Genomic DNA, 15,825 nt, shown 5'->3' on the forward strand with positions numbered 1-15,825 from the left:
TTCTCTCTTCCATCAGGCAGAAGATACAGGAGCCTGAGGGCACATACCACCAGGCTCAAGGACAGCTTCTCTCCCATGGTGATAAGACTATTGAATGGTTCCCTTATACGATGAGATGGACTCTGATCTCACAATCTACCTTGTTATGACCTTGCACCTTATTGTCTACCTGCACTGCACTTCCCCTGTAGCTGTGACTTTACTCTGTATTCTGTTATTGTTTTTACCCTGTACTACCTCAATGCACTGTGTAATGTATTGATCTGTATGAATGGTATGCAAGACAAGTTTTTCATTGTACCTCAGTACAAGTGACAATAATAAACTAATACCAAGCTTGGGGATGAAGGATGAAGGGGACTTAGGCAGCAGAGTTATGGATGACCTCACATTTACAGAGTGTAGAAAGAGGGAAAATGGCCATATTACCCTTGTATGTCGATCCAGTCATGGATGAGGGATTTTGCAACAAACCTGAGGAACAGGCAATGCTATGGAAGTGATAGTAAATAATCTCAATGATCTCACAGATATGAGGTATCATCAAATGCAACAAGAAGGTTGCGAGGAGTCTGATTTTGTTTCAGACAGATGCCAGAAAGAGAGGGAGAGAATATGTTTAGGAGAGTGAGAGGGGACACCCACTAGGAGCAAAGTTTGTGACAGGGATTGAAATCAATGACCATGGTCATCTTTTTTTAATTGGAACAAATTTCTGCTCTTCAAACACTGATCGTTGGACAAAGAGTTTACCAATTTACAAAGTGGAGGAATCGATGGTGGTGACTATGAAGTAGCAATGTGTTTCATTTGGAGACGTGAAAATGTTTCTGGATGCTGCTGAGGGGCAGGACGTTTCAAGAAATCAGAACAATTTCACTTTTGGTGGCATGGTTCGTGGAAGGTTAGCATACCAAAACAACAACAAAATGAAAATCACAATAATATTAGATAGAACTTAGGACAGTACAGCACTAGGCAGGCCATTCTGCCCACGATGTTGTGCCGATCTTGATGCCAATTTATACTAAATGTCCTCCTCCTGTCTCCAATTTCACAAAATTGATTCCAATCATGGGGTACCTCTTTGCTACCAAGCACAAGCCAACCTGTGTATTGGTAACTGCATTTGTTGTTCACACCCCATCCATTATGCCAAAAAACACCTGGTTGATTATCTATGGAGACACAAAAGACTGCAGATGGTGAAATCAGGAGCAACAAACAATCTGCTGGAGGAACTTAGCGGGTCGAGCAGCATCTGTCACAGGTGGTGTCCGTCCCCGAGTTCCTCCAGCAGATTGTTTGTTGCTGCTTGATTATCTCTTCACTTATGCAGACGTTGTCAATTGCAGACACCAACTTATTTCTTTAGCTCTCCTCCCATCTCACCTCAATAGTAATGCAACTCCTTATACCATATGCTGATTTGTGCACTATTAAATAAAGAGACACGAGGGGAAAGAAATGGAATAGAAAACATTGCAAATTTTGTATTTTGTACACTGCAACATATTTTGTCATTTTTTTCTAACCATTGTAACCACATACATAACATTTCATAATTTTACTAGGGAAATCCACCAAGTCAGTTATTAACCAGCTAATTTTTGTTGGATTAATTTAGCTAATCGAAAAATAATTAAAACTGATCTCCAACTCTTAAATTGTGACTGTAGTAAATCAGAAGGAAGTTATCCTACAGTCAGCAGAGGAAGATCAAACTTTATTAATTGAAACTGCTTGCATACAAAATATATTGCACTTCAACCGAACAATATCAACATAAAACCAAATTATTTGTTTTCACTACTATGTACAGAGAAAAATATTGCCCCGTTGCAGATCATACACTGTAAGGTCAATCTACCTTTGTTAATCATCTATACTAAGTTTAACACAATAGCCCATAGTGGACAGGTACATAAACAAAGCTTTTCCCCTCCCAAATACTGTACATTCCCAAAAATAAATAACTACAAATCATCGGTTTGGCAACAATCTCCAGGCATTATATGCCTTTCAAACAATACACTATTTAATTCTTTACATTTATCCTTGTACATCAAATGCAGAGGTGTAAAGAAAAAAGTGCCCTCCCACACTGACCAATCAATGCCATACAAACTTCAGTGCAAGGATTTCTGATCCTTTACTGTTCAGCTAGATGCATATATAAGGAAAATCATGAAAAGCATGCATTCTTCTGTAAAGGTTCCCCGGTATTTAACCACACTTTATCTACATACATGTATTTTACATTGTTACTGTCTTCTGCTCATTTAGCTTCCCTGATTTCTGCAACTATAGTAAGGTTATCCCCTTCTGGCAAGTTATATTGAAGGCACAGATCAAACAATATACTTTTATTTTTTTTTCAAAAAGGAGTTTGCTAAGTGAAATGAAAATGGTTACTTCACAAACGTTCCACCTGTCCACCTAAAGACAAAAGTGGACTGTGTGCATCAGTTATGCACAAATGAGTTTTATGTCTTTGGCCTAATAGGTTTCTCTAAGTGACATGTAAGCATCTGGTTTGTATGGTTAATGAAAGGAAATTAAGAGAGAACATCACTCTACAGGTATGCGCTTTAAGATACTCCATTCACCATCACTTGCTGGTTGTCTGCAGAAGTCTCTGGCTTCTCTTTCTTTGGAGCGCGCTCCTTGCCTATGCGTTGTCGAGTGCTCTCACCAAAAACGTTTGGGCTGTGTGAAGCTTTCGTCATGATACCCCTTTCATTATTGCTGTCAGTTCTGATCTGAAACAAATCAGGAAGTGTTCAGAAACTAAATACTGCAGGCATAACATTGAACATGCACCAAAATCAGAATACTGGAACTTAAGCTGTAGGTAAAATATCAAAATTTATACTGAATATGAATATTTATACTGAAAATAGTGATATTGGCTGCATAACAGTTTAACAGATGTTCTAATGCATTACTTGAATATTTTTCTTCACAAATATTCAGCCTAGCTGATCAACCTCGGTGATAAGTGAGCAAAAACTGAAGATGCAGACAGTCACATGCACGTTCTTGCTTTCTATTGATGACGACAAAAACCTTGCTATTGTTTGCCATTATGGTTAATTTCAACCTCTCTGCTTTCCCCCCAAATTCCTGACCTTTTATGTAAACTGTCACTTGCCCAACAAAACCCACCATCCTCATCTTTGATGATCTTCTTTGGCTTGTACATAGCCTAATACAAAATCTTTAGCAATCCCTCTCTTCCTCCCCTCATCAAAATCTACTGCTCCGATCGCTGCCTGCTTTATGTGGCCCTTGTATGCATGCCCCCTGCTCAAGTCTGCTCCACCAACAGCAGGGAAGCCTTTAAGAGAGCTTCCTACATCTGTAATGATTCCTTTCTCACCCTTAAAAACCTCCCTAAGTTCATGTCTTTAATTGCCCCTCTAACTCCAGTACTCGTGCATCATTCACTTCAGCAACGACGCATCTTGACAGAATTCACTACACTATTTCAAAAGGTGCTACAAAAGCACAAGCACTTGTGTCGTGCTGCACTTGTATGTGGCACGTTGCCAGTTCAATCATGCCTGTGATTCCCCATATTGTGGCTTCTCAATCTTGGTAGTGCCAGTAAAACATTAAAAAAAAGGGGAGAAAGGTAATACGCTTTAAAATATATGTGGTAATAAAGTTCAAACAAGTGTCAAGTGTTCTTTCCAAGAATAAGATAAACATAAGATTAAAGATACGGAAAAGTGAATATTTGTGTTTCCTGGCTAGCAAAAGCACATTTTGCAAATCCAAAGACACTATTTCCAAATAAATAAAAGAACCCATTTGAAAGCAAATCAATGGCAGTGTTCCAAAATCACATCTTTTTTGACTGAGTATTTTAAGAAAATGTAAAAAGTTAAAAGAATTAATCATTGGGTCCAAAGGATTCTCAACTTGGGTATAATGTACCCATTTATAACTTTCCAAGGCCTCAATTTACATTACATAAAGATATAGATTAGGGAGATCAATGGAGTTATAAAAGTTTGGTCCTAATTCTCTTGTAAATTTCTAGATCCAGTTATTTTCTGAAAATTTGCTGATCTCTATTGTTACGGACTCAGTGAAAGTCCCTTTAAGATAGAGAGTGTGTGTGTATGTGTGTGTGGGGCGTGCTTACATCAATAGAAGATAAAGGACGTAATGACGTTGTTGAAGAAGTAAGAAGAAGAAGAAGGAGAGAGAGAGAAGGGAGAGAGACACCAGCCTGCTTGTTTTCTCTATCGATGGATGAGAAACAATAACTGTGTTTGCCACTGAAATCCATGTATGGAAGTTGGAAGTAATCCGGTGGAGTTCACTTTGTTGCTGACCTGTAGAAGGAAACAGGTATTTGTGTGTGGACGACCACGGTTCGGATGCTTTTCAGGGTGAGGAAGTCACTACCGAGTAAACACTGAAGTGTCGTTTGGGTTCCATCGTGGAACATTTGGATTTCGTATGTACTCTCTCTATGTTTTTCTACATCTACATCTTATCTTCAGACAACGGTGGTTGTTGAAGAAGCCCTTGCTCATGTTTCACCTTATGGCTTGCGGAACTGAACTTTAAGAACCATTCAGGAACTGGGAGTTTTGGACTTTGTCACACACACACACACACGAAGAGTTTAGTTTTGGGGTTAACGTTCGAGGTTTAACATTCTTGAATTCTAACATACTAACATTTTTACTTTTATTTTACGTATTATCATAAGTAGTGATTAATAAAATAGTTTTTAACACTAAATCATGCTCAGTGTGTTTCTTTTGTTGCTGGTTCGTGACAAAATTGGGGGCTCGTCCGGGATAGTTCCCAAGGTTAACGAGTGTCGTCTGGGATTGTACCCCAGATTGACGAGATTTGTTCGGGATTCAATCCAAAGATTTTTGAGGGAGGTCTGATAAATTCTTTTTAATTGGCTTGTGTGTGTGGAAACCAGCAGCAATGGATATTAAGGCATTTTTGGAGTCACCAACCCAAAAGGGATTGGAGGTGGCGAAAAAGGATGATTTGATAAAGATTGCTACAAGGCTAAACCTTACAGAAGTAAAGCAGTCTATGAGAAAGGCAGATATTCAGAGACTGATAGCTGGCCATTATGTGGAAAAGAAGGTGTTTGAGAAGGAAGTGTTAAAACAGTTTCCTGGCAGTGAAATAGCAATTTCTGAGGCACAGGTGCAGCTGGCAAAGATAGAGGCTGAACGAGAGCAAACCCAGTTAAAGATAGAAGCTGAACGAGAACAAAAGAGATTAGAGGCCGAACGAGAGCAAACCCAGTTAAAGATAGAGGCCGAGCGAGAGAAATTAGAGGCCGAACAAAAGCTAACTCAGATGAAGATAGAGGCTGATCTAGCAATGAAGCAGATGGAATTGAAGAGGATGGAGCTGGATAGTGAGGAGAAGGAGAAACAGAGGCAGCATGAGTTACAAATGAAGCGTAGGAGTTCGGAATCTGATTCTGATGATGGTTTTTCAGCCAGCAGGGAGGTTCGATTAGTCCCTCCGTTTGAAGAAGATCAGGTTGATCAGTATTTCCAACATTTTGAAAAGGTTGCTGTGAGTTCAAACTGGCCAAGGAAAGGATGGGCTCTTATGGTACAGAGTGTGATTAAAGGTAAAGCTCAAAAAGCTTATTCTGCTTTGTCTGTTGAGGATGCAGCTGATTATACCAAGGTAAAACAAGCTATTTTGAAGGCCTATGAATTGGTCCCTGAGGCTTATAGACAAAAATTCAGAGACTTGAGGAAATCTGCAGATCAGACTTATATGGAATTTGCCAATGGAAAGAGAATATGTTTTGAACGATGGTGCCTGGCTAAAAATGTAGATGGGGATTATGATAAATTGACAGAATTGATACTAGTGGAAGACTTTAAAAGATGTGTTCCAGCTGAATTAACAACATATTTAAATGAAAAGGCAGTGGAAACTTTACAAGAAACTGCTAGGTTGGCAGATGATTATGCTTTAACCCATAAATCCAAATGGGGACAACCTAAAACCTTTCAAAAGAGTTACAAAGACAATCCAGGTAAACCAGAGATTAAATTGGGAGATAATCAAAAAGGAAAAGATGAAAAGAAGCCAGGGCTGGAGAAACCTGTTGAGCGTACTTGTTATTACTGTAGGAAACCTGGCCACGTGATATCTAATTGTGCCCTTTTGAAGAAAAAGAAGGAAGCTGGGCCCAATGCTTGCTTTCAGGCAATTAAAAATCAAAAAGGTTCAGGAGATGCTGTTAAAGATCAGTCCTTGCAAGAGGGAAAAGCGGAAAAGTTGGAGGAGGTGAGAAAGGAATTCCGTTCGTATGTATCAGAGGGTTTTGTTTCACTGAATGATGAGTCACCCCAGGTGCCAGTGAAAATTCTTAGAGATACTGGGGCTAGTCAATCTCTCTTGCTGGACAGTGTTTTAAATTTTGATGAAGAAAGTGACACTGGTGAAGTAAATCTAGTACGAGGCGTTACAGGTGAGACCATGTCTGTCCCTTTTCACAGGGTGATTTTAAAGTCAAAGTTCGTAGAAGGACCAGTCGAGATAGGGATAAGACCTAGTTTGCCAGTGGAAGGAGTTTCTTTGTTATTGGGAAATGACCTTGCAGATGGAGAAATTGTTCCTGTGGTACGGTTAACAACCAAACCAAGGATTGATGAATCTGAGAATGATCCAGATGTTTACCCATCATGTGCGGTGACTCGAGCTAGAGCTAGAGAATTAGCCAAGACAGACAGTCCGGTGCAGTCTGATGTGGTTCCTTGTGACAGTCCTGAACAGGAAGAAAATTATGATGCCTTATCTGAGACTTTTCTGTCTTCACTGGAGGATCAACATCCTTGTAGGGAGCCTGAATTTAAAGATTTGTCTTTGTCGAGGGAGGATTTTATGGTGGAACAGACAAAGGACCCTGAGTTGACAGAATTGAAAGAAAAAGCTCTCTCATGTGAGGAGATTGAAAAAGTGCCAATTGGATACTATGTCAAAAATGGAGTGTTAATGAGGAAATGGAGACCTCCTCATGTTCCTGTTACTGAGGAATGGGAAGTTATTCATCAGGTTGTTGTTCCAAAAGTTTATAGGGATGAGATTTTAAACCTGGCCCATAGTATGCCTTTGGGTGGTCATTTTGGTGTGAATAAAACTGTAGGGAAGATCTTGAAACAATTCTATTGGCCTGGTTTGAGAAAAGATGTGGTGATGTTTTGTCGAACCTGCCACACATGTCAGATGGTAGGTAAACCAAATCAAAAACCCCCTGTGGCTCCTTTGAAGCCAATTCCTGCTTTTGGGGAGCCCTTTTCGAAGGTGATTGTGGACTGTGTTGGTCCATTACCAAAGTCTAAGACTGGAAATCAGTATTTGTTAACCATCATGTGTGCCACTTCTAGATTTCCAGAGGCAATACCCCTTAGAAATATTAAGGCCAAGACGGTGTCAAAGGCTCTTGTAAAATTTTTTACCTTGTTTGGTTTGCCAAAAGAAATCCAATCTGATCAAGGTAGTAATTTTATGTCAAAAAATTTTTCAACAAATAGTCTATGAGCTGGGAGCAAAGCAGATTGTATCATCTGCATATCACCCAGAATCTCAAGGAGCTCTGGAGAGATTTCATTCTACTCTCAAAAATATGCTGAAGACTTATTGCTTTGAAAACACAAAGGATTGGGACGAAGGTATCCATTTACTTTTGTTTGCCGTTAGAGAATCAATCCAGGAGTCAATAGGATTTAGTCCGTTTGAGCTTGTATTTGGACATAGGGTGAGAGGACCTTTGGAGTTGTTGAGAGAGCAATGGGTTAATGAGGAAGTGCACTTGAGTCTGTTGGACTATGTCCAAAAATTTAAAACTCGGTTGGAGAGAGTCTGCCAGCTAGCGAGAGAGAATTTGAAAACCAGCCAGATAAGAATGAAGACATATTTTGATAGACGTGCTCGGCCTAGGACATTCGCAGTGGGGCAAAAGGAGTTGGTATTTTTCCCTAGCCAAAATAATCCCTTGCAATCTTGTTTTTCTGGACCCTATGTTATTGAATCTCGAGTGACTGATCTAACATATATAATCAAAACACCAGATAGACGCAAGAAAACACAACTCTGTCATGTAAACATGCTAAAACCTTATTATGAGAGGGATTCAGTTGTGGCCTTGGTGGATGGTGAAAAGGTTGTTTCTAGAATGCCTGATGTTGATGTTGAGGAAGGCCAATTTAGACCAAATATTGTTCCATCGAAACTAAAAAACCAAAATATCCTGGAGAACCTTGAAACGAAGTTGGACCATTTACAAGTTTCACAAAAACAACAGATGAGAGAATTAATTTTAAAATTTAAAAATCTGTTCCCAGATGTTCCAAACAGAACATCGATAATTACCCATGATGCTGATGTTGGGGATGCAAAACCAATCAAACAACACCCATATCGAATGAATGTAGAGAAAAGTAAACTTGTTGATCAGGAAATAAAGTACATGTTGGAAAATGATATTATTAGACATTCTACTTCAAATTGGAGTTCGCCCTGTGTTATTGTACCTAAACCTGATGGAACTGTTAGATTTTGCACAGATTACAGGAAAATGAATGCTGTAACAAAGTCAGATGCTTACCCTATTCCTAGGGTGGATGATTGCATAGACAGAGTGGGAAAGGCAAAATTTCTTACAAAGATTGACCTATTAAAAGGGTACTGGTGTGTTCCATTAACAGATAGAGGAAGGGAGATTTCAGCCTTTGTAACCCCTTCTGGATTGTATGAATACAATGTTTTGCCATTTGGAATGAAAAATGCTCCGGCAACATTTCAAAGAATGATTAATTCAGTGATTCATGGGTTAAAACATACAGATGCCTACATTGACGACTTAGTGACTGGGAATGATACTTGGGAAGATCACATCTCTGCGTTAGAAAGGTTGTTTGAAAGACTTTCCAAGGCTAACCTTACAGTTAACTTGGCTAAAAGTGAATTTGGCCATGCCACTGTGACGTATCTTGGTTATGTTGTAGGTCAAGGCAAGCAAGCTCCTGTTCAGGCAAAAGTTCAAGCAATATCTGAGTTCCCTATTCCCACAGGTACGAGGACTGTTAGAAGATTTTTGGGAATGGTTGGATATTCTTGAAAATTTTGTAAAAATTTTGCTGATATTGCTCTTCCCCTAACCTTCTGAAGAAGGGAGTAAAGTTTGTTTGGACAGATTCTTGTCAAGAAGCATTTGAGAAGCTGAAAGCCATTTTATGCTACCATCCTGTGCTCAAAACACCTGACTTTGAAAAGCCATTTTCATTAGCAGTAGATGCCAGTGATGAAGCTGCAGGAGCTGTGTTGTTGCAGAAGGGTGACCTTGATGATATTGACCATCCTGTAGCTTACTTTTCAAAGAAGTTTAATGAGCATCAAAAGAATTATTCCACTATAGAGAAAGAATTACTGTCGCTTGTTTTAGCCTTGCAACATTTCAGTGTATATGTTTGCACCGCTCAGAAACCATTGACTGTGTATACAGATCATAACCCATTGGTGTTTCTGAGCCGAGTCAAAAACAAGAACAGAAGGCTGTTAAACTGGAGTTTAATTTTACAAGAGTTTGATCTCATGATAACTCACATTAAAGGCAAAGATAATGTGATTGCTGATTGTCTTTCCCGATGTTAAATGGGAAACATGTATCTGTACTAATCTGATAGTCTGTAGTTGTGTAACATGATAATTATTAACATTACTAACTGTATGCGCGGTTAAAATTTTCTTGGGAAAATTTTTTTTTAGGTGGGAGGTGTTACGGACTCAGTGAAAGTCCCTTTAAGATAGAGAGTGTGTGTGTATGTGTGTGTGGGGCGTGCTTACGTCAATAGAAGATAAAGGACGTAATGACGTTGTTGAAGAAGTAAGAAGAAGAAGAAGGAGAGAGAGAGAAGGGAGAGAGACACCAGCCTGCTTGTTTTCTCTATCGATGGATGAGAAACAATAACTGTGTTTGCCACTGAAATCCATGTATGGAAGTTGGAAGTAATCCGGTGGAGTTCACTTTGTTGCTGACCTGTAGAAGGAAACAGGTATTTGTGTGTGGACGACCACGGTTCGGATGCTTTTCGGGGTGAGGAAGTCACTACCGAGTAAACACTGAAGTGTCGTTTGGGTTCCATCGTGGAACATTTGGATTTCGTATGTACTCTCTCTATGTTTTTCTACATCTATATCTTATCTTCAGACAACGGTGGTTGTTGAAGAAGCCCTTGCTCATGTTTCACCTTATGGCTTGCGGAACTGAACTTTAAGAACCATTCAGGAACTGGGAGTTTTGGACTTTGTCACACACACACACGAAGAGTTTAGTTTTGGGGTTAACGTTCGAGGTTTAACATTCTTGAATTCTAACATACTAACATTTTTACTTTTATTTTACGTATTATCATAAGTAGTGATTAATAAAATAGTTTTTAACACTAAATCATGCTCAGTGTGTTTCTTTTGTTGCTGGTTCGTGACACTATCAACCTACAAAGGCTTGAACAAGGCATTCAAAACAAATCAAATAACACTTGAACACAATATTGTTACATGCAACACATACTCACCATATTCTAGTTTTTGAACTTTGTAAGATTTGATTGTATTAAAGAGGGCTAGGAGTCTTCTAGAATTGCCATAGAATGGGCTTGGATGCTCAGTTGGATTAAGTTTTGATTAAATGTACAGCTAGAGTGCTTTATCATTTAGAGATTCTTTCCAAATGCGACAATTTTAGAAAATCAATTACATGGATCTCTTAAAAAAACAAGTTTAAAAAGTAAAAAATGGTTGATTGTTCAAAACTTCTGTAAATTTTGATTGTGGGATCATAATGTTATAACACAGATCACAGGTGTAATAGCCTCATCCTATGAAATATAAAAATAATATAAAATAAACTTACAGGCTTTGAGCACATTGGTAAGTAAATTTAGCTACTGAGATCAGTTTCTGATATGAAAGAATGAGAGTTGGAGAAAGGGAAAAGGAGCAAGTAGATCTTGATAATGGTTTATACCCCTCCATATCTACTAACTTCAGTAGAGATCAGGTGAGGCAAAACATTTCCTTCCATACATTAGAAGAAATAAGTCCCATAACCAGTATGGATCTTTGTCACGAACTGCCAGAAGATTTTGTAACCAGATCAAGTGTTGAAACCATCTGTCTCTGCTCTCTTCATCACCCTCCCGACCACCGTATTAAATGGATAGGGTAAGTGTTCGCACAGTTGTGAACAAGTGCATTGGCAATATTAGATATTTCTGTGGAAGCTAGGTGGAAGTTCAAGCTGAAGAATGAGCAAGCTTGCCTGTATATAATGTTCTATTGAATCTACGCCTATCATTTCACACCTTAACCAGCAATAGTTCAGCAAACACCATGCTCACGAATGTAGCAAACCTGAATTCCAAATTTGATGTCAGGCAAAGCACCAGTTGAGTTAAATATTCCTATCGGCAGTCAGAATCCACAAATGAGTCATGAGCACCAGCCATAATCCTACACAGCATGAGGTTCACAGCCAAACCCTGTCAGGAAATGGGCTGGTATTGGCACACCTCCTCTGAATGGTATTTATGACACTTAACGAGGAGGTGGGAGGACTAGTCACTGACTGAGAATCAACGATTAATTATACCATTCTTTTAATTTACTCACACAAGTAGAGATTTTATGCAATTAGATCTGCATGCAAAGGAAAATGAACTTGAAAGTCAACTGTCACTTTGTGATAGGCAGTTGTACGAATTGAAACCTTCGTAAAGTCACTGTGGAAATCGGCTATGTAAGTGCTGGGCTGGATAATAGTGATGTAAAACATAACGTATGAGATAGGTGGAGGAGGCAATTCTGCCCTCAAGCCTGCTCTGCCACTTAACAAAATCATAGCTGATCTTTTACCTCATCATTTTCCTGCACAATTCATACATCCCCTGATTTCTTTATGATCTAAAAACCTACTGATCTCATTTTTAAGACACAATCAATGATTGAACCTCCACAGCCCTCCAGGGAAGTGAATTCCAAAGATGCACTAGCCTTTGAGTGCAGAAATTTCTCATTTTAGTCCTAAATGGCCAATTATTGACCTTAGTTCTGGATTCTTTAACGAGGGGAGACATCCTCCCTGTATGTACCCTGTCTATCTTTTCAAGAATTTTGTACTTTTCATCAAGATCCCCTCTTATTTTGCTAAACGTTAGAGGTCGAACCTACTCAATTGCTCCTCACGGCCAATTTCTCCTCATGAAACAGACTCACATTCCTAGAATTCAGTCTGGTGAATCTTCACTGCAATCCCTCTGCAGCAAGTATATGCTTTCTTTTAGGCAGAAGGAGCAATTTGCCTGGATATAATGTTCTCCTGAACCCAAGCCTATCAGTTCACACCTTAACCAGCAATAGTTCAGCAAAGCACCGATGTCCCAAATAAAGCAAACCTGAATTCCAAGCTTTATATCAGGCAAAGCACCGGGTGAGTTAAGAATTCCTACAGGCAGTCAGGATCCACAAGAGTCATGATTTGTGTTCTTGCATAATTTTGTATAATTTATGTATTTCTTGTTAATGTGTATCTGATGCTATGTGCCTGTGATGCTGCTGCAGGTAAGTTCTTCATGGCACCTGTACAAACATGTATTTGTGTATATGACAATAAATTCAACTTTGACCAAAATTGTACATAATATTTCAAATGTGATCTCATTCTGTGCAAAACTAGAAAGACATCTTTATTCTTGTATTCAAATCCTCTTGCAATAAAGGTGAACATACCATTTTGCTTTTCTAACTGCCTTGTGCACCTTCTGGTTAGCTTTCAGTGACTTTTGTACAAAGACTCCCAAGGTCCCTTTGAACATCAATATTTTCCATCCGTTCACCATTTAAAAAAGGCTGAGCATTTTTGTTTTCCCTATTGAAGCAGATAACCTCACAATTTTCCATATTGTATTCCATCTGTCACATAGTTGCCCACTCACAGTTTGTCTATTTCTGCTCTGAAGTATTTTTGCATACTCAAATTCCTACTTAATTTGTATCACCAGCTAATTTGAAAATATAACATTTAATCTCCTTGACAAAATGACTAACAATTATTGAGGCCTCAGCACTGATCCCTGCAGCACCCCATAGTCACAGCCTACAAACCCAAGGACCTGCTTATTCCAACTCTGTCTTCCATATTAATCAATTCTTAATTCATGCTAGTGTATTACCCCCAATTCCACGTGTCCCAATCTTGCTCAGTTGCGTGAAGCCTTATTAAAGCCATAAAAAGATCCACTTTCAAAGACCTCAGTTGGGATTAATCATACAATTTCCCTTTCTTAGACCCATGTTGACTCTGCCCAATCATTTTATTATTTTATAAGTGATTTGATATCATATCCTTTATTATTGATTCCAGCATTTTCCCTACTACCAATGCCAAGCTTACAGGTCAGTGGTTCCCTATTTTTATCCTCTCTCTCCTTTCTTAAATAGTGCAGTCACATTTGCTACTCTCCAATCTGCAGGAATCATGCTACAGTCTATAGAATTTGGGAAAATGATAGCCAGAGCACCCACTATCCCTATAGACAGCATTCCCAAAACTCTGGGATGTGAATTATCAGGTCCCTGGAATTTCAGTGTCAGTTCATAAACCTTTCTAGTAGCATTTCTTCACTAATATTTCTCATATTTTCTAATGTAATTTATTAAGTCAATTGAGTCTATGCCAGCTGTTAGTGCAACCCCATCAGTCCCACCGACCCACTGCAGTGTAACCTGCTTGACTTGTTCAGGTCCTACCTGACACAGAAACATTCGAAAGTATCATAAACTTAAAGCTTTTTTTATTTGCATCATTTCTCTTGTCACATATTCATTTGTTCTGGTCTCTTATTTCTAATAAGCAGATGGATACAAAATGCTGTAAGCTAACTACACTTGCTCAGCTGAATGGTTCCACGTTCTAAAATCCTATTTTCACAAACCATCCTTCCACCTTCAACAGCACAGAACTTAATTGTGCCTTTCACAATGTCTTGTCATTCATATGCTAGATCTTGTGAGAATACATCTACATTTTCCTCAACAACAAGATCTACAAAAATATAAAGAATCCCAAACTTTGGGAATTACTTAACATTTCAATTAGTATTTGAAAATTTTAATAAAGCAAATCAGCTACACCACAGCTTTGCTTTGCCATGATGCTCTACACATAGAGACATGCAATTTGATAGACTTAGCTTCGAACCCATTTAATAGCCGAATACAGTCTTCCCAAACTATACCTCAGGGTAGACAAATCTCAACAATGCAAACCAAAACCAAAACCATAATCGAAAGGCTACCTCCAATGAGCTCTCCGTCGTCCCAGTCTTCGAGTCTCTTGACGAATTGCGTTTGCGGATGTCTGCCCTCAAGAATTCATCTAAAACACCAAAAAAAACCCCAATAAATTGAAGTCATCCCGGATTGGGAGTCAGAACTGCAGACCACAGTTCATGAATGCCTGAACGAACACATGTAGATACACACACTATATATATACAGATATATATATATATATACACACACACACACACACATATATATACATATATATATATATATATACACACACACACACACACATACATATATATATACATATATATACACACACATATACATATATATATATATAATATATATATATATATATATATATACACACATATATATACACACACATACACATATATATATCTCTGTGTGTGTGTATTTTATACATACACTTATTTTATATACATATACATACATATATTATATACACATACACACATTTTCAGTTCTCAACATATTACCATTATTCATCTGCACAAGCAAAATTACTATAACCTGTTCAGTTGGTAGAATGTGACAGTATTAGTCAGCCATGCATATATAAGATTCATCTCTTCAGTTGCCAAAAAGCAGCACTGTTAATCTATACACATGATGACACATACTGCAATCAGCACACGAAAAATGATGCCATTTGGAAAGTAATATCCATCTAGACTTAAATGATACAAAAATCACAAAATGACAAAAAGACAAACATTCTTGTCAGTTTGCTTCTTTGATGGAAGGTCTCGACCAGCAAAAATGCCTATTAATCTGGGAAAAGTTGACATGCATGCAGAGGAGGACAAGGAGAGATGGGTGGCCCCTTACCTGAAGCTGCTGACAGATTTTTGTTACTCCCACGACCGCGACCTCCCCCACGGCCGCGCCCAGCACTGCCGCGCCGGCGTCCATCACCTCGACGTGAATATGGCTCCCTTTCTTCATCTGTTGGTGCCAGCGACCAATCACTTAGCTCATCTCTGTGCTCAGATTCTGTCTCGGAGGCATTAGATGCTTCAGAGTTGTTACCTTAGCAACCAGAGGGAGAAAATATAAATCAGTCAATGGAATGTAAAAGGTATATTACAGAAAACAAAATAAGCAATTGAATAAAACAATGCTCTTTATTTCCAAAATAGCATTTGATTCAGATCACAACTCAGCTTTAAATGCCACATCTCAACCTTATAAAACAAGTATAATGAGGCCAATAGTCATTGTTTGATCTACTTGTTGGCAGTTCTTCCCACATTGCTTTAACTTCTCCTTAAAAATATAGAACTCTGAAAGCTGAACATCAATATCCACATGCCAAACTTCCTCCCACCTATTTTCCCCCAGATGTCTTGATTTTCATCATAACCCTACCAGTCAGAAGGATGGCAGGTCCCGGCCACCAGCAGAAAATAGCAGGATTGGGTCACTTGGCCTCTCAAG

The 15,825-nt window shown here is 38.7% G+C and overlaps 1 protein-coding gene across 2 annotated transcripts in view; it reads right to left on the minus strand.

Annotated features, from left to right (window-relative positions):
* Positions 1-1,469: 1,469 nt before the first annotated feature.
* Positions 1,470-15,825, minus strand: part of fmr1 (fragile X messenger ribonucleoprotein 1) — a 71,196-nt gene continuing 56,840 nt past the window's right edge. The window contains exons 13-15 of one of the 2 annotated variants that reach the window (XM_052022098.1): positions 15,217-15,417; positions 14,370-14,449; positions 1,470-2,762 (exon numbers count right to left, since the gene is read on the minus strand). In XM_052022098.1, coding sequence (XP_051878058.1) covers positions 2,592-2,762; positions 14,370-14,449; positions 15,217-15,417 — 452 coding nt within the window. In that variant the 3' untranslated portion in view covers positions 1,470-2,591. The remainder of the gene's footprint in view (positions 2,763-14,369; positions 14,450-15,216; positions 15,418-15,825) is intronic. The other variant, XM_052022099.1, reaches the window with a different exon arrangement.

Source organism: Pristis pectinata, chromosome 8 (genome assembly GCF_009764475.1).
Source record: "Pristis pectinata isolate sPriPec2 chromosome 8, sPriPec2.1.pri, whole genome shotgun sequence".
Classification (NCBI taxonomy): domain Eukaryota; kingdom Metazoa; phylum Chordata; class Chondrichthyes; order Rhinopristiformes; family Pristidae; genus Pristis; species Pristis pectinata.